Source organism: Ictalurus punctatus, chromosome 6 (genome assembly GCF_001660625.3).
Source record: "Ictalurus punctatus breed USDA103 chromosome 6, Coco_2.0, whole genome shotgun sequence".
Lineage (NCBI taxonomy): Eukaryota > Metazoa > Chordata > Actinopteri > Siluriformes > Ictaluridae > Ictalurus > Ictalurus punctatus.
In genome coordinates, this window is record NC_030421.2 from 24755343 (window position 1) to 24774194 (window position 18852).

Sequence of the window (18852 nt, forward strand, 5' to 3'; positions counted from 1 at the left end):
AAAACTATGTAAATTTAGGTACTAAAATTGGGAGGGGAAAAAATACTTTAGCAACCATAAAAACAATAATTCACTGATCGTCTTTCAGATTTTTATTTTTGGCAAATTAAAAAACATGTCAAATTATAAAACATGTCAAATTATAAACAAATCGAACACAATAACAAATGGTCAGTTAATTAAGTAACTAAATGCATACTTGTCAATGCAATAAAGAATATGCTTTAAGACCCTGAAATATTTTTAAACAGTATTATTGTTATTTTTGTGATATTCACATATATTTTAACAAATTATATGCATTGACACTGTGCGTTACAGAGGCACAGATTTTAAGTTTATAACAACTTAGTAAGGAAAGTGCTGTACGCCCACAGTGGATGTGTAATGTTTGCAGCTCTCATTCTTCTTGAGGAAAGTGCTCCTGGTCAATAAGAAAGAGCGGAGCTGTTCTGTCATGCAGTGACACACACTCTCTCTCTCTCTCTCTCTCTCTCTCTCTCTCTCTCTCTCTCTCTCACACACACACACACACACACAGACACAACTTAGCTCGACATCAGGGAGGACGTGTGGTCAGCCTGACAAAATGCTTTACAGAACACACTCAAACTTTCTACTTGCCGGACATTTCAGGACATCCTCTGTCCCACAAAACCATGACAGTTTAGTGAAATGGAAGTGCATAATGATTCGGCATTTCGCCTGTAGTTAATACCTAGCCCAACTTCCAATATGGTAGAAGAGGTTGTTGTCGAGCTTTACGGTGTTGTCATGTCCCCGCAGTGCCGATAGTGGTGCTGTGAGGAGTCTACCGAGGACTGAACTAAAAAAAAAAAACCCAGCAGCCTAGCACTTCCAATGTTAGCCGAGGGTAATATACATTTTAATGCACCATTACTCTATAATTACTGGCGCACGGAATCAAAAAGGATTATCATCCGTAGCATATCGAGTACTGATGCATAACTGGTCCAGCTGAGTATATTAGGCATTTCCACAGTGCACCCGGAGTGAATACCCCGTACAGCCTGTACTAATTGAAGGTAAGCCTAACTATCTTACAGCCAGCCGCTCTATTAGTGAAGCCGCCGCTTTTCAGCGCTCTAATCTGGTATGGTTGCCACTCGAGGGCCGGGGATTTCGAGCTGTCCGTGGGCCGCTGTTTTCATCCGTCTTCTATTTACCATCTGTAGCCATGGTAAACATGGTAAAATACAGTTAAAACATTTAATTTTTATATGTGCCTTTAACCCAGCACATAAAGTTTTTTCATTCTCTTTTAAGTCAGCGTTTTTTTTTTTTGTTTTTTTTTTAAAGTAACGTTAGCTAGCATGCTGCGGAACTGGCTAACCTTAGCAGTTTTGTTTTTGTGGGCCTGGGTGAGGAGGCCTGTACGCCTGCCTGGCTTTCTTTGTAACAAAGATAAGTGCGATTAATGAACCTAGTCGATACTATTTAAATAGTGAGGAATACAAAAAATCTGTATAAAATAATGTTTTTATATAACCCAGTAGGAGTTCGAAAATATGCTAGAACTGTGTTAATGGGTGCGCGTTTCCTGGATACGGCGGCTTTGTTTTTAGCAGTATTAGCTAGTTATCCAGCTAACGCGGTGTATTTTACATATATCGGCTAAGCTAACTAGTGCTCTCTGGGAAATGTTTTTAGCTACTGGCTAACACTGGTTATATTAGATGAAAAAATAAATAAATGTGTGCCTCTGTGTAATTTGCGATGTCGCTTTTAATGTTCGCCTATAATTGTTTATATTGACAGTTGGTTAGCTAGTTCACGTTACTTCAAATTTAACGTTGTTTGTAGTTAACTGAACCGACGGTGGCTAACGATCTATACGCGGATTAATTATATTAACCTGGTAGCAAAACAAGACGTTTTTAATTTTTTTTAACCTCATATAGCCAAGCCACCCACGTATGTTTAGCGTTTGTTTAAAGCTCTATTTACTTTATACGGTTAACTAGCAAGCTACGACTATAGCGTTGTGGCTCTCGTGTTATTTTACAGCTGTTCTGTTATCGTCCAGAAAGTAGTCGCAATTTCATCTGCTGTTAATATGCATGACTTACTCAGCGTGTAAGAAATCACAAACTGAAAGTAAAAAAGCAAACCAAAACTTCGGACTGTGTTAATTTCCCCCCACATTTGGGTTTGTTTAAACGAGACTGATGTACAGTCCGTAATAATATCACGTTAAACCCTTACCAGTTTATTGTTATTTATATGCATATTATTTATGCCATGCTTGTATTTAGGCATTTTATATGGGATGATTAATATTGGTCGGTTCTATGACCACATGTTTTTTAGTCTCACTATGCTTCAGTGTCCTCAGTGACCTCGGTGTGTTTGCACTGATAAGTGACTAGTGTCACTCTCATCCCCTGACCTCACCTGACTTCTCCCATGTGTAACGGTGTTGCATCCTGCCAACGTAAACAAATGAATATCTTCCCTTAATTACTTCATAAACTTTCTTTCCTACTTTGACAGCATTGCCATGTTACTTGTAATCAGATACCTTGTTGTAAAGATTTTTCTTTCTGTTGAGCATGTGAAAAACCCCCAACTCTGATTCAGATCCACCTTTGAGGAAGAGGGTTAAGATGTCCCTTTAAATATGTTCTCAGCTCTCTTTTTCATATACAAAATGACTGAACAAATTCGAGTCCGATTACGAACGACCTCAAACTTGTCATGTACTCAGGTAAATTTGTACTCTAACTTGACACGGACTCGGAGTACAGTCGAGTCGTGTAACATGAAAAGAAAGATAAAAAATAAATAACAACAAGAAATTAATGGATGTCTACCTGTCTGACAATGCCTCATAATGCAAGTACAGAATTGAGTTCTCTTATCGGTGTATTACTGTTGGACACTCAGATAAATACACACACATCATGTCAAAGTGAAGGTGTGGTCGAGTATTCACGCAAACACAGTTATGTCTTAACTGAATGTAAACAGTTGGGAAAAAATCGGAGGTGTGTCAATACAGTATATTGGATCTGTGCATTAGGGATTAAAGTGACCTAAAGCTGACCGTGTCATTAATGTTAATCAGTCAACAAAAGACACAGAAAATTACCCACTCACTCATTTGACTGAATAACTTCAGTAAATGTAATAAGAATCACTGTATATATCATACAGTGATGTCTATTTTATTTTATATTTAATTGGTTTATTCAGTTTCCGTAGTATTTCTTACTTGAATACTACTAGACCTACCTGAGAAAATGTTATCATTGTCATGAAATAAGACTGTAGTCATATCGGCCACCCCTAAACGTTACCATTTGGTGATTCCAGGCTTGAATGTCATGTAAAATGTGAAATGTACTTCTTAATGTAGTATATATCATAAACCCCTTTTATCATCTTAGGAATTAAAATAAAATAAAAAAGTTAGAAGAACAGAGCTGTGTTCAGAAATGAGTTTGTCATTCATAGACAGATTAAAAGCAGTAATAAAGCATGAAGCTTGTTGTTATGACATGCTGCTAAAATGTAAATGAGAGTTAAACGTAACTCTACTCTGCGCGCGCTTGCTTGCTCGCTCTCTCTCTCTCTCTCTCTCTCTCTCTCTCTCACACACAGCCTATATAACTGTGGGGAAGAGGCATCAAATCATTGAAATGTCACCTTGAATTGGAGGACACAATATAGTGACACAATAACAAAACACGTTCATTGGTATTTTCATATACTTGTCATATAATAAAAGTTCTACATATACATCTATATCCCTTTTTTTTTCTTTGAAAACATTTTTTGATAGGAAACTAGTTGTAGTGCTGATGACATGAAATAAAGATATTAAATGGCAATGGAAGATGTACTAGTGGTATTTTTTGTTATATTTATGTTGCCATTGGTTTGTGAAGGTTAAAATATTAATTTAACAGCTTACTGTTGAGTTCACAATTGCAATTTAAAACCTTTTTTTTTTTCCAATTAATTATTTTCTGGATTCGACTCAGACTTGGCCATTAAGGACTCGGACTTGAATCTGACTCGGCCCCTTTTAGACTCGGACTCGATTGGTTAAGGACTTTGTCTCGACTTGAACTCGACAAAGGTGTGTCGACAAAGGACCCAACACTACAAATTAATAACCCAGGTTCTCAGGACAAGCAGATTGTGTGTCCAGGCTATTATTTTTTTATTAATAGTTTTGTGGCTGCAACCAGAAAAAGAAAAAAACCTACCGGTTATTGATTATCCAAAATAGAAGTTTTTATTTGGTGTATATTTTTAAACATAATGTGCTTCCCTGTGGTGCGATGCACCTTAAGGTTAAACTGTAGCATGAGCTACTTGTTCTGAGTCCTGAATCTGAATAATGTAACTGTCCTGATGTCTACACACTTTCAGCTAATGGTTAAATGTATCATCAGCAAAAACTATCCAGACCTGAATAATATCCTGCACATGCTATGAAAGGAGAGATCACCACAGCTCATAGCTGAAGCAACCTACTAACTTTTTATCACTGGTGCAAATGTGATGTGGTACATTAGGAGGTTTGTTTATTTCCCTTAATCTGTATTAATGTACTTACTTAGCAAACTAGCTCTCCATAAATTGTTCTATTACGAGATCTACCAGTTTTTTTGTTAAGTCAGTTTCTGGGAATCCCAAATATGGTATTGGGCAGCACACTGGAGCTTTTGCCTACCCAGTGTGCCAGCTAATTAATTTATAATTTGTTTACCCCTGGTGTAAATAGACCTTATATTACATTTGCTTTTGAATATTAATGAGTCAAACAAATTTAGGCCGGTTTATTTGATCTGTTAACACTTAATGTTAATTGTGATGTACATATTCGAATTATGTCCTAAATGTCATACTGCTATACGAGTTGTGTATTGTGATGTTGAATACAGAGCTGATAAAGTTTTCCCTTTTTTGTCAGCTGATGTTTTCAAGGAATAGAGTCACGTGATGTATGAGGGGAAACACATACACTTCTCGGAGGTGGACAATAAGCCTTTGTGCTCATACAGCCCTAAACTCTGCAAGCAGCGCAGACTCAATGGATATGCCTTCTGCATACGTCATGTTTTAGAGGACAAGACTGCTCCTTTTAAACAGTGTGAATATGTGGCCAAGTACAACAGCCAGCGATGCACCAACCCCATTCCCAAAGCCGAGGACCGCAGGTGAGTTGTTCTCGTTTTACTTTGTACCTACTTGCAAGTTCTGTTCACCTGACACCTGATTCAGATTTGAGCTTTATTATCCTAGAATCACAAAATCTCAGGTGTACACAGGATTTCCTGAGACTCAAAACATGCATTCCCCCCCCCCCAGCTCAGCTAGTAGCCTAAGTTTTGTTTTATGGGGACTTCTGGTGGAATGCCACGCATACGATTGGCGTGCTTAAAAAAAAAACTGACTCTGAATTTCCCATTTCTAAGATTGTTTAGGGGTTTGAGCATTCGTTTTTTCTTCGTACCTTTTAAGATGATTGTTTTGATATGCTATTGAGATCCGGAGCAAAGACAGAAACTAAGAGTGAAAAGAAAAGAAGCTGCTATGGCTGGAGAAGTAGGCAATGAGCTCCTCAAGTCATTAAAAGATGAAATTATGGAATTTAGAAGAAAGTTTCAAGGTTTTTCCAAGGATACTAAACAAGAGATCGGTGAGTTAAGGAATGATGTAAAGGAGTTATAAGGAATTGTTGGAGATCTGAAAGTGTGAATTCAACAAGCAGAGGACAGAGTCACTGAGGTGGAGGAAAGACAGCAGCTTTCAACACAAGCTTTACGTTTTCTTCTACAACAAAGCAAAACGCTGTGTGAAAGGACTGATTATCTACAAAATAAATCGCTGCAAAATAATATACAAATCTATTGGATAAGAGAAGGAATTGACATTGTGGGATTTGTTGAAAGAGGCCTGCTGTATCACTGAACATATGACAATAGTACAAGCACACCTTACTTAATCAATGAAAGATCACAAGCATGATCCATGATAGTGAGAGATTTGACATGTAATATGAAACAATAAATGTTACAGGTTATTTGGGCAAAGAGAGAGATAACTTACGAGGGGAAAAGAGTATACTTCGATCAGGACTTTTCAGCAAAAAACCTAGAACAGCGGAATTCTTTTAGATAGATATCAAAAGCTTCAAGAAAAACACATTAAGTCCCACTTTTGATACCTGGTAAAACTGAGAATTTTCTGGAAGGAAGACCAGCAGACATATGACAATACTCAGGCAGTTGAATACAACAAACGATTCCCGGAGGAGATGGGAAGAACGAATGAAGGGGGAGCAGGAAATTAAATGACCACTGGAGACTACAGGATGGACTAAAATTCAACGGATTCGTCAGGGAAATTTAGATAAGTGGGAGCAGTACTTTCTAAATGCCTTGGAGAGACAAGATGAATGATGAAACACATAAGGTGCTGATTAAATTTAATGGCCTTAAGTTAGAGAAAGGTATCAACCTCAGGTTAATGATTAAATAATCCCCAATGAATTATGGAGGGGTGATGAAGGAGGGAATTTAAGTTTTGTTTATTGATTTTTATTATTATTACTATTGGGGAGGGAAAGAGTGAAATGAAATGTACATAATTTAACAAGGGTTAAATAGTTGGAAGTTACAAGTTTTTTTTTTTCTTTCTTCCCTCTCTCTCCCCATTTTCTCTCCTGCTCTCTTTTTTGTGTTCTCTAAAAATGTTTTAAGGGGAGGAAAGAGGAATCTCTTACAGTTTGAAAACCACTAAATGTTAGGGGAACAAATGCATTGGGAATTTGGAGACCCCTGTGCCCAAAATCAATAGAAATTTTGGACAATATTAGGCAAACCTGTGAAGGATGCCACAGTTGGGAGTCCATTGTTAAGAGTGAATGCATGTTCTTTGTTTTTGCACAAGTTGGGAGTTTGTTTTATTTTTTTTTTGTTTATTTGTGTGTGTGTTTATGAGGGAGGAAAATGAGGTGAAAGAATTTAATGTGTTCTTTTATGATATTCACATCATTATTAAGGGGGGAAAGAAAGAAGTAAATGGGGGGTTCTTAAATTAATAACTTTAAACACAATGGTCTGAACAACCCAAGAAAAAGAAAGAAGGGACTTCAGACACTTAAGAGAGATAAAGGGGAAATTATAATAATAATAATTATTATAAATAAAGATGAACACAAAAAATTAGAAATGTTGGTTGGAGCTCAAGTATTTGCATCATCATTTACATCATCAAAAAGAGGAGTAGCAATAATGGTTACGGAATACCTGAACTAGTGAATTTCGTAAAATGGACAAGGAGGGAAGATCTGTATTTGTGAGAGGAGAATTAGAAGGACAAATAGTAAGTTTAATTAATGTATACAACCCACCTGGGGAAAATGTAAAATTTAAAAATATATATTTTATTGTTGTTGTTAATGGATATTAAAGGAATAATGTTTATGGCAGGAGATTTCAATTTGGTTATGGATGAAGAATTAGATACTCAGAGTACAAGAAAACATTCTGCATCAAGCAGGTGAGGAGCTGGGGTTGATAGATGTGTGGTGTTTAATGCATCTACAGATTAAAGAGTTTATATATTACTCTGAAGTTCATAATATTTATTATAGATTAGATTATGTTTAAAAACTATGTGCCTAAGGGTAAAGAACTGAAATTTTGCCAACAACTGTAGTAGATCATGCAGTAATGATGGTAGAAATGGAGCTTGGGAGAATACAAGGAACCTCAATATGAAGGTTTAATAATTCTCTTCTTAGGGATAATATTTTTAAAGATAAAATAATACGTTATTTTAAAAATTATATACAGAGTAATGATAATGGAGAAGTGACATCAGTTATACTGTGGGAGGCTGCTGAAGCCACGATGAAAGGGGAAATAATAGCATATGCATAATTGAAAAAGAAAAAGTCAAATAGAGAAATTAAACTTAGAATTTTTTTTTTCAAAAAGTTTACAAGAAAAGCATGAGGAAAATAAAAATAAGGAAGTTCACGAGGAGTTAAAGGAGGAAAGGAAGGCCTTAGATAAAATGGCAACTGCAGAGATTGAGAAGAATATAATGTATACTAGACAGAAATACTTTATCAAAATCTTTTAAAATGCTAGCATTTAAATAAAAAACAAAAAGAAAAATCTGCAATAATGAGTCTAAGGGATCAAGGGTCAGTTGAAAGAAAGGGAACGTTAAAAATAGTTCAGTGTTTGAGATTATTACCAGTCTCTTTATAAACCACATTCAGAATGTTTGGATACAAATAAAATAAAAAGGCCACTTCTGTGCCCTTGAGCAAGGCCCTTAACCTTGAGCTGCTCAGATTTATAAATGAAATCAAAATGTATGTTGCTCTGGATAAGGGTGCCTGCCAAATGCCGTAAAAAAATAAATAAAGATATTTGCTTTATGTATAGAGCCCTTAGCACAGAGTATTTGAATGAATTATTTAATAAATGGTTTTAAAATTGAAGATGAGAAACATATACTTGCATTGTATGTGTGTGATGGTGCTGGTATTATCACAAAAATAGGACAATTATTGGGAAGTAAATATCTTTAAAGGAAATGTTAATTTGTATAATTCTCTTGATGCATTCAAATTGAAAGACGTAATAAAGTATATTTTTTTAAAAAAGACCCAAAACACGGGCATCATACTGCAGAGTTGTTTCACAGAATAGCCTATAAAATTTGCGTACTTCGGCAAAGTTACAAAATGATAGCTCTTGACTTGTTAAACACCTTGATGTAGTCAAAGTAATGATCGCATAACCAATGAGGACATACAGAGTGGCTTGATGTTTACTTCTATGGTATCGAGTTTGGTTATTGGGCTAAAATCCATGTAAATTTATCTTTCTTTGGTTTCAATACTAGTTAATAATGTATTTAATGATTATTAATGTGCATGTAAATTTACTTGCAGCATTTTTATGATGTATGTTTCTGTATCCATGGTGCAATTTGCTGATTGCAATGTAAATGCAGTAAGAGGAAAGATAATACAGTTTAGTTAGCTGTATCTGCAGCAGATGACCTTGATTCCCATTAAAGTTTATGACATGCCTGTCACCATTGTTTTATTAATGTTTAATGGTACATTGTTTTCTATTTTAGATACTGTAACAGCCACCTGCAAGTGCTGGGCTTCATCCCCAAGAAAGAGCGTAAGAAAAAGCATGATACGTTGGATTCTGTAGCGCTGAACATCACAGTGCCCTCTCTAGCTCTCAAAGCCTCTAATGGCTTAGATGGTTTGCCTCCTTCTCCACCCTGTACCCGTCTGCCCCCCCTTGCCCTGTCCGACACACACCTGCTTGACCCCTTCGCCTTTTATGAGGAGGACGGGGATGGAGTCGAGAGCACCACACGCAAGAACTCTGTACTTAAGAGGAAACCTGCTAGTCGGCTAGTACTCAATCAGCAGGGGCCACGCCATGATGCTGACCTTCCTTCACCCACATCGGAGCAATTGACACCAGTCACAGTGACCTGCACACTGCCCAGATCGCCGCACCTACCAACACCAGCAGCACCACCTGCACCTCCCCCACCCACCCAGCATGCTGGTCACGCTTCCTACATCCAGCAGGGGGCATCACAGGCTCTGCTATTTAAGCCAGCACCAGCTCCGACTGGAGAATCTCTGGTGCCTGCCACGACCTCCCCAGCAGGCCAGCAGTACCGGAAAACCTTCCTCACTGCCCCCAGTCACCCACCTGCTGGCACGCGGGAGTGTCCACAGAGCCACACCATTGCTATGCGACCCACTGCCTTCATAGCACCTCCTGCCTGCCTGTCAAGGCTACAGCATCTTGTGCAGCTCTGTGCAAACAGACACAGAGAGCATGCAGACCTCTTCCTTCATCTTGGTATTAACAACTTATTAAACATACAGTTTTAATGTTTACCAGCCTCATAGACAGAGAGCACCAATAAACAGTAATTCAGACTTGCCTCACTAAGTTAACCCTCCTATTATGTTGTAAAAAAATGTTCTTGGTTCAAAATGACTTCCACAGTTTAAATACACACAAAAACAGCAAGGAACAGCTTAAAACAGTAAACCTTTATTATGGTTGTCCAAGACAAGCCATAAGTAGAAATATTTTCCTCATTTAGGGTCATGAAGTTAAATGCAAAGTCCAAAAAATTCAGAGAGAAAAAGAGTAACCAGTATTTCAGACAACTCAAATGTGGTAATGAGTTCAATTGACCCATTACATAATAGAAGGGTTAAATACTGTGACAAGCTGCAGACATTATTTTCTGTATAAAAAAAAAAAAAAATATATATATATATATATATATATATATATATATATATATATATATATATATATATATATATATATATATATATATATATATATATATATATATATATATATATAAAATGTATTATAATAAGTGACTATGTATTCATGGAGCGGTACTAACCTGTATAACTGTGTATTCAGGACTGGACTGGTCTGATGAAAGTGCTGATGAGGATGAAGAAGCAGAAGAGAGAATTCCTTCATTGCCTCAGGCCTGGAGACTGCAGGAAGGGAGTCCTCACCACCAGTAAGGAATTCTTTTGAAATTGTAGAAACGTACATGAGCACGCTGAAGTGTGACTTCTGCTTGGATGTGCTGAAACTGGTAGACTATGTTACCTGGCTTGTAAGATAAAATCTTTCAGCTGTATCCCTCTGTAAATGTAGTCCTTCTGGTAAAGCAGTTGTAGAGGAATTTTTTTACTGTGATTCAGTTAGTCTACCAATTCTTCTACCATATTCTTATAGTTGTTCTGTCCCCCCCACAGTTCCATTGGTGAACGTGAGGAGCCTAGGCGGTCTCGTCTGGCTCAGCTCTGTACATACCTGCAGGAGCGCTACAAGCACCTGTGTAGGCAAGAGAGAGCTGCCACTCGCCACACCAGATACAAATACGCCTTTAGGAAAGCTCTGCTCCATGCAGCCAGCAAGGACCCTGACTGCACAGGAGAACTCATCCAACAGCTCAGCAAAACATCACACACCGTGAGCAGGTATTAGAACTGAGGTTTGTGTGTGTGAGTGTGTGTGAGGGAGAGAGAATGAGAATAGGTTTTAGAGAAGTTGAAAGTGTATGTTAAAAGATGTTTCATGTTTTCTAGTCGTGCAGTACAACAGGAAGTGGAAAAATCTGTCTGTACTGGTAGCACCAAGGGTCAACCTTGCAGCAACCCATCTCTGCCTTTTACACGCCACTGCTTCCAACGTATCCTTCTGCCATGTGCCCCCATATACTGCAGTGCACCGGTTACATATTACAAATGATCACCACCACATCTGTGTGTGTTCTAGTGAAATTCTTGCTCCATTTTGATTATGAGCAGATGTACATTTTACATCTTATGTGGAGGTGTATTTTGGACGGTGTTATCCCTTGACAGTGTTGCTTTGTAGATATCCTGCTGAACCGCTCGCAGCAGCTCTTCTCCAGCTGCACGGCACGATTTGCTGATGGGCAGCAGTGCTCTGTCCCCGTCTTCGACATCACACACCAGACACCTCTCTGTGATGAACATGCCAAGAAAATGGTAATTAAGTGGTTTTTTTTGTTTTTGTTTTGTTTTTTTAATATAAATGTAATTGTTGGGCTCTCTCCCAGATCAGAATAATGACATATATTATACATACATACATACAATAAACATCTGGAATATGAAGGCAATTTATATACAATGGCATTACAAATTAACAAGTACCAGTAGTTATCTGTCTTACACTTGGGTTATATTCCCTATACAAGAGTCAAGAGTGTGGTTTATTTACCCCCAGTTAGAGAATATAGAGGAAGGTAATATGCCTAAACATGACAAAAAATGCTACTACCACCTTACTACAGGATAATGTAAATGTATGTACAACCCCAATTCTGAAAAAGTTGGGACAGTATGGAAAATGAAAAAAACAAACAAAAACAGTCATCTGAAAATTCAGTTCACCCTGTATTATATTGAAAACACATTATTAACACATTATTTGATGTTTTACTTTGTGACTTGAATTTATTTTTGAAAATATACACTCATTTCAAATCTGATGACTGCAACACACTCCAAAAAATTGTGGACAGTCGACTGTTTACCGCTGTGTAACATCACCTTTTCTTTTAATAACACTTATTAAGTGTTTGGGCGCTGAGTGAAGACACCAGTCGGTTAAGTTTAGCAAGCGGATTTTCCGCATTCATCCATTATGCACTTCTTCAGCCGCGCAACTGTACAGGGCTTTCGTTGCCTTATTTTGCGCTTCATAATGCAACACATTCTCAATCGGAGACAGGTCTGCAGGCAGGCTATGCTAGCACCCGCGCACTCTGCTTACGCAACCATGCGCTTGTAATACGGGCAGAATGTGGTTTGCCGGTGTCCTGCTCTGGATTGCAGCATATGTTACTCCAAAATTAAGAAATTAGGTCCTGGTAAATTAGTGGAAAAGTAAAGGATGGTATTTTGTTTCACAAGCATAGAGTAAAAAAAAAAAAAAAAAAGGGAAATCATTGTAGACCTTATTCCAGGAAAACGTAAACATTTCCTTGAAAAGATCCCTTTCGGCAAAACCAATTTGACAGTTGATTAAACACTAAATAAGGATTAAATAATGTTGATAACGCAGTAAACAGTACTCGACAATGCTGTTATTTGAAATAGAACCGCAAGTGATGTTAAGAAAGAGTGTGAAGGCAGGGTTAGTACTATGACCAGCCATGAAACCAGGCTGTGAGGACTTGCTACAGAACAAGTCAGTTATCTTCCATTGTGTTAAAAGATTTCATTAACAGGTTTTGTTTCTTTGATGTTTCCTGCAGGATAATTTCCTGCGTGGGGATAGCAACAGGCGGGTGCAGCAGCAGCAGAGACGACCACGTAAAAAGACCAAACCACCAGCGTTGACAAAGAAACACAAGAAAAAGAGGAGGAAAGTAGTGCGCCGTCCCCAGAAACCCATTCCTCCTGCCCTACCACAGGGCAACCTGCCCATGCCCCTTACATTGGCACTGCCCACTCACCATGCCAGTATCAGGTACACATACCCACACACACCACATCAGCCTCACACAGCATAGTACTTATCCACCTGACAGAATGGTACGGTACAGTACATAACATAACTACATAACATGCAACTTTTTTACCTTTATTTGTAACAAAATGAAAAACCCACAAGCTACCACGAATTGCTTTCCCCCAGACCATACAGCACAGCAGTCAGTAATAGTGTCTAATAACTTCATCTAGTACTGCTTTCAGCTTCTCAATCTTGAATCTCTCAAAACCATATCTTCCAGAGCGGTTTTGGCTCTTAAAGGGGTCTGTGCAGCCTAGCCAGGGGGTCCATGATTTTCTAATCATAACTCATGATTATAAAAGTTATATTTATTATTGCGCTTGTTAATAGTTATCAGCCTGTTCGACTGGTCAGTTGAATTGAAATCAGTTAATCCTCAGGAACTCAGAAACAAGGCTTATTAAATGACGTCAACTTGGACCTAAAGTGCTTGCTACGTGGAAAGATTAGGAATAAAAATCTGTATGGCTCAAATAAATAACAAGAATATTATTGTACATGTATGAACAATGAGCCTAATAGTTTGAAATTAATACAGGTGCATCTCCAAAAATTTGAATATCGTGGAATTTTTTTAAAGAATAATTTAATTAAGAAAGTGGAACTTTTTATATATTCTAGATTTATTACACATAGTGAAATATTTCAAGCCTTTTTTTTGTTTTAATCTTGATGATTACAGGTTACAGCTCATCGAAATCAAAAATCCAGTATCTCAAAATATTACAATAAAGAATTTATAATACAGAAATATCGCAGTGTCATGCCACTCCTGAACCAGAGACAAAGTCAGAAGCGTCTTACCTGGGCTAAGGAGGGGGGAAAAAAACTGGGCTGTTCTTCAGTTGTCCTAAATCCTCTTTTCAGATGAAAGTAAATTGTGCATTTCATTTGGAAATCAAGGTCCCAGAGTCTGGAGGAAGAGTGGAGAGACACAGAATCCAAGTTGCTTGATGTCCAGTGTGACGTTTTTACAGTCAGTGATGATTTGGGGTGCCATGTCATCTGCTGGTGTTGGTCCACTGTGTTTTCTCAAGTCGAGAGTTAATGCAGCATCTACCAGGAGATTTTAGAGCACTTCATGCTTCCATCTGCTGATGAGCTTTATGGAGATGGAGTCCTTTTCCAGCAGGACTTGTACCTGCCCACAGCGCCAAAACTACTAGTAACTGGTTTTCTGTCCATGACATTACTGTGCTTGATTGGCCATCAAAACTCACCTGACTTGAAGCCCATTGATGCAGTAATTTGTGCAGAAGGAGCTCTGAGCAAGTATTGAGTGCATAAATTAACATACTTTTCAGAAGGTCCACATTTCTGTATTATAAATTCTTTAGTCTAATATTTAAAGATACTGGATTTTTTTTATTTCTGAGCTGTAAGCTGTAAAAATCAAGATTAAAGCAAAAAAAAAAAAAAGGCTTGAAATATTTCACGTTATGTGTAATAAATCTAGATTATATGAAAATTCCACTTTTCGAATTAAATGATGTAAAAAAAAATAATAATAATTAAAAAAAAAAACACTTCCACAATATTCAAGTTTTTTGAGAGGCACCTGTATGTTTGGAGGAGCTGCTGTCCATGGGCCCTCTTGGTCCAGAGTTCTCTGGAAAAAATGCTGCTCCAGAGAACTCCTTTCTTCAACAGGTACCATTGTGCTGTACGAAATGGACACGGGTATACGACCAGGGTTCCGGTTTTGAATTAGTGCAGTAATGCACAATACAAGTACTGTCAGGTGGAACGTTGATGTAGTGAGGAGAAATTATTGGCAGATCTCTAGTACTTCATTGGTTTTTCTTTAAATGTTTTATTTATTGCTTTCAATTTCCAAGATCTTGCCTTGCTTTATCTCTCTCGCTTTCCTGTCAGGAGTCCCTCTACACCTGACCTCAGTGCAGATGAACTTCCTGATGACATCACCACTGATATAGCAGACATTCCAAATGATTTGGAGTTGAATCAGGAAGACTTTTCTGATGTGCTGCCCAGATTGCCTGATGATCTGCAGGACTTTGACCTGTTTGAGGGTAATTGCACACTAACGCGCACACATTGTCACACTTTTTTTTTTTTTTTTTAAATTAGAACAGCAAGTTCCAACGCTTACATAACCTTCGAGTAAAAAGGACAGAAAAGGAATTGATACTATTTGGTAGGTGACTTTAATGTAGGTGACATGGTGGTGCACTGGTGTTACTGTCTGAGTGGAGCTTCTGTTCATGCCTGTTATTTAGAATTAAACTGTCAGTGTGTCTTTTCTGTTGTAATTGTGTGATATCTCCACAGCTCTTCTGCATGTGGATTAAAATGTACAATATTTGTGTTTAGGTAAGAATGGTGAGCTTCTTCCTACCACAGAAGAGGCAGAGGAGCTGGTTCGTGCACTACAGGCGATGGGTTCATATCCTGACACGCTGGTGTGTTTAAACTCCATGGCCGAACTGGCCCCGGCTGATGATCATCGCGCCATGAGTGTCTTCTCTGGTTCCGGGGTCACGGTGACTGCCATGGGCGACCTACTAAACGGCCGAATGGCATCGGACAGCTTCCCGAGTCTGGAGCTGGAGGACAATCTCCTTCATCACTCAGCAGATGAGCATTTCCCTCCATCCCTGTCTCCGCAGCCACCACCAGCCACTGCCTCAATGCCAGCTGCTGGCTCGAACCGTGCACTGAATGAGCGAACGTTCCCTCACTCGGCTCTCGTTAAACGAGAGCCTGCGCTGCCCTCCTCTCCTCCAGGCAGCCATTACAGTAGTGACCACGTGCCGTCTCCTTACAGCGACCATATCTCCTCCCCACACTCTGCCTCCTACCAGACTGAGCCTCCTCTCCTGCTGGAGGTGCCTCTCAGCGGATTACCAGGCGCTCCTCGCTCCTCCTGGAGCAACCTCGCCCTCTCCCTCACAGAACCAATGCAGTTTGGGAACCTCTTGACACAGGACACTCATCTCCTCTCCACCGCTCTGTCTACTCCTCCCTCCATCACACACCCACCCTCTGCTCCCTCCTCATCTCCTCCAAACTCCCCCCGTGACCTGCTCAGCACTAGCCAGCCCAAACTGCAGCTCCCACAATTCAGCGCAGCCTTCGGTCATCAGCTCGCCTCTCACAGCGGCATCCCGAAAGACGTACAGCCCAGCCACAGTTCCACAGCGCCCCCGACGGGATTCACCAGTGCTGGTGTCACTGCTGCAGGTGTCAACAGTGTTGCACCTACTTTCCAGCAGAGCAAGTGAAAAGAACAGACAGGCATGTACACGCACCCGCACCCACATCTTAGCCTTTTCAGGGTTCTGTTGAAGCAGTTGAAGGGGAGGGGGTATCATGATGTTTTCTAGTTGTGCTGAGTTTGTGTTTCAGTTGGAGGTCTGGTTTAACCCAGCACAGCGGTCACCATGTTACTGCCTCTCCCACGTCACCACATCATTTACTGACCCCTCCGTCTCTCATTCAAGGCTTCAGTAAGCAGAAGCAGACAGCATTGAAGTGTCTGTGCTGTTTACGAGTATGTGTGTATATATATATATATATTATAAAAATATATATATATTATAAAAATATAAATTTTTAAATTGATCACAGTGAGGGTGTCAAAACACTGAGAATATCCGCCAAACAGCTTTTATCCAGAAGATTTTATCTTGCACTGTACATATTAAACCTTTTATGCAGACACTCAGATGACGCTTACTCAGTGGACTTATCCTGGGCTGTAAACTTTCCTGTTCAGAGACCTCACAGGCACCTGAAGGCAAAGACCTGGTTACTCAAAGCAATAAAGCACATCAGCAAATTCTATCATTACAGTATTTAAACCGTGTGTCAGTTTTAGTTGTGTACCTCAGAGCAGCCAGACTGCATGAACAGTGTGGGTCTGTGAAAACATTTGTGTCATTTAAAATGGAAAAAAGATCTCTTCTGCGTAATACAGAGCTTAGAGCTAGTCTGTGTTCCTCTCATTTATAAAACACCGACATAACTCGTACAGAAAACAAATAGCTTTTATGACGAATGAAAAAAAAAAATATATATACATGTTGATTTTTCACCAAATATGAGGATTCAAAATGTTCCTGTCTATGGTGCTTATTAAGTTTAGAATCAAATGGCTTAGTGAGGTTTCTCTTTAAAGCAGAGCAGTCTTTTTAATAGGGGCTAGACATGAGGACTGCATGGCTGAATGGTCTTTTCTGTCTTTGCTGTGCTGGGACCTTTTTGGTGCAATTTCTACAGAGCAGGACTGTTCACACACTTCTCCTCCTCGAACCTCCACAGTAAACCAGGTTTAGACTCCACACTAGACCGGCTGCATGGCCTGTAAACTGTGGCAATGTTTTTATCACTCAGACTCTTCCCCCTGAGAGGCAGCAACCTTCACTTAATCCTGGCCTGTTTTTAATACACCGGCACTTCTGGCAGTCAATCAATGGTTTTGGTAGATTTTAGACAGAATAACTATCGCATATATTGTCATATGTAACATATTTATAGAGTAGTAATTGAATCTGGACGTAATTGGTGAGGTACATTCGGTGGCATTGAAGCAGCTACAAAATTAATTGAAGAAAAAGACCTGATTTGGAGGATACGAGATGGGGTTCTAGTTTCGTGGTGTGTCCGTCACTAGTTTTAATGGCTATCAAAATTCCAGTGATTGATGTTTCCAGTCGAATGAATGTTGTTTGTGTTTTCTTGTCATTTCTTTGGGCAAAAACATTGTGATAATGTTCAACAATATTTTTGATAGCTATTAAAATCCAGCTAGCAGTAATAGTGGAAAATTTGGTGTTTGCATGAATAGAACCACAAATGACCCATATTGTGAATTAACGGGATTATCATGGAAGCTTGCGTCCAAAGAGAGAGATTCATTAGAATGCCAGTGTGGTGATGGGCATACTCAAATCAAAATGAAACATTCACATGTAATTTGATTTTTTTTTAAACTCCCATGGACTGGTTTAAAAGTGTGATCATGCTAAAGCATCAGTGAGTTTCATCTGTTCATTTTGTTCTTATAAATCATGCCTCTGCAAACAGGAGTATTGCCTTTTTGTTGATTCAGAAATGGTTCTGAGTATTGAATTTTTCAGTACCACGTCATCGTGTCATACCCCTACAGCTGTACTAACCCCGGGATATAAGTTGCATTGAGATTTACTGCACAGTCAACTTGAGTCAACCCTCTAAAGCAAGCCATCTTCAGGGCTCCACTGGCACTTGAAACCGCTTAAAAGCTGAACAATGGCTGACAAATTCCTATACTCAGTGAATGTACTGTATAACTGTTTTTAAATGATAGGATGAGCTAATAATCTAGTCACCTTTTGTTATTGGTCCTTGTTTAATGTCTAAGGTATTTTTTGTATACAAAAGTTTACATTTTTATGTATATTTTTCTTGTATAAAATATGTAATATGTGTATAAACATTATGTAATACCTGTATATAGTGTGAGAAAATTTGATCTTTGTTTTTTGATGTATGAATAAAACTTGCTGTGCTGAACTCATGGTAGTGATTATTAAACAGAAAAGACTGGAACTGATGATAAATTAATGGAATCTTAATCCATGATAGTAATGACCCAGCTATTGTTATAATAGACAAAATCCAGGCCTAGACCCAAGAACAGAATGTACTAACTACTACTGAGAAGTGAATGGCAATTTCTGTTATTCTAGATGGAAACTGAGGGAGAACACTTTCTGCTCAAAAA

The 18852-nt window shown here is 38.7% G+C and overlaps 1 protein-coding gene across 2 annotated transcripts; it reads left to right on the forward strand.

Annotated features, from left to right (window-relative positions):
* Positions 1-492: 492 nt before the first annotated feature.
* LOC108266575 (INO80 complex subunit D) lies at positions 493-18641 on the forward strand. Of its 2 annotated transcripts, XM_017470072.3 has the most exons (11): positions 493-1046; positions 4402-4550; positions 4946-5192; positions 9142-9896; positions 10485-10590; positions 10832-11056; positions 11165-11268; positions 11457-11590; positions 12865-13079; positions 15000-15157; positions 15459-18641. In XM_017470072.3, the coding sequence occupies exons 3-11, from the start codon at positions 4975-4977 to the stop codon at positions 16367-16369; spliced, it is 2826 nt and encodes a 941-aa protein (XP_017325561.2). In that variant the 5' UTR covers positions 493-1046; positions 4402-4550; positions 4946-4974; the 3' UTR covers positions 16370-18641. The 2 variants fall into 2 exon arrangements, with proteins under 2 accessions (XP_017325561.2, XP_017325559.2); XM_017470070.3 differs by lacking the exon at positions 4402-4550 and having other exon boundaries at positions 494-1046.
* The last annotated feature ends 211 nt before the right edge of the window (positions 18642-18852 follow it).

Coding starts and splice junctions, on each gene's coding strand:
- LOC108266575 (XM_017470072.3), top strand. CDS start 4,975: ATGTATGAGGGGAAACACATACACTTCTCGGAGGTGGACAATAAGCCT. Junction 9,897..10,484: donor AGACCTCTTCCTTCATCTTG/GTATTAACAACT, acceptor CTGTGTATTCAG/GACTGGACTGGTCTGATGAA. Junction 10,591..10,831: donor GAAGGGAGTCCTCACCACCA/GTAAGGAATTCT, acceptor TCCCCCCCACAG/TTCCATTGGTGAACGTGAGG.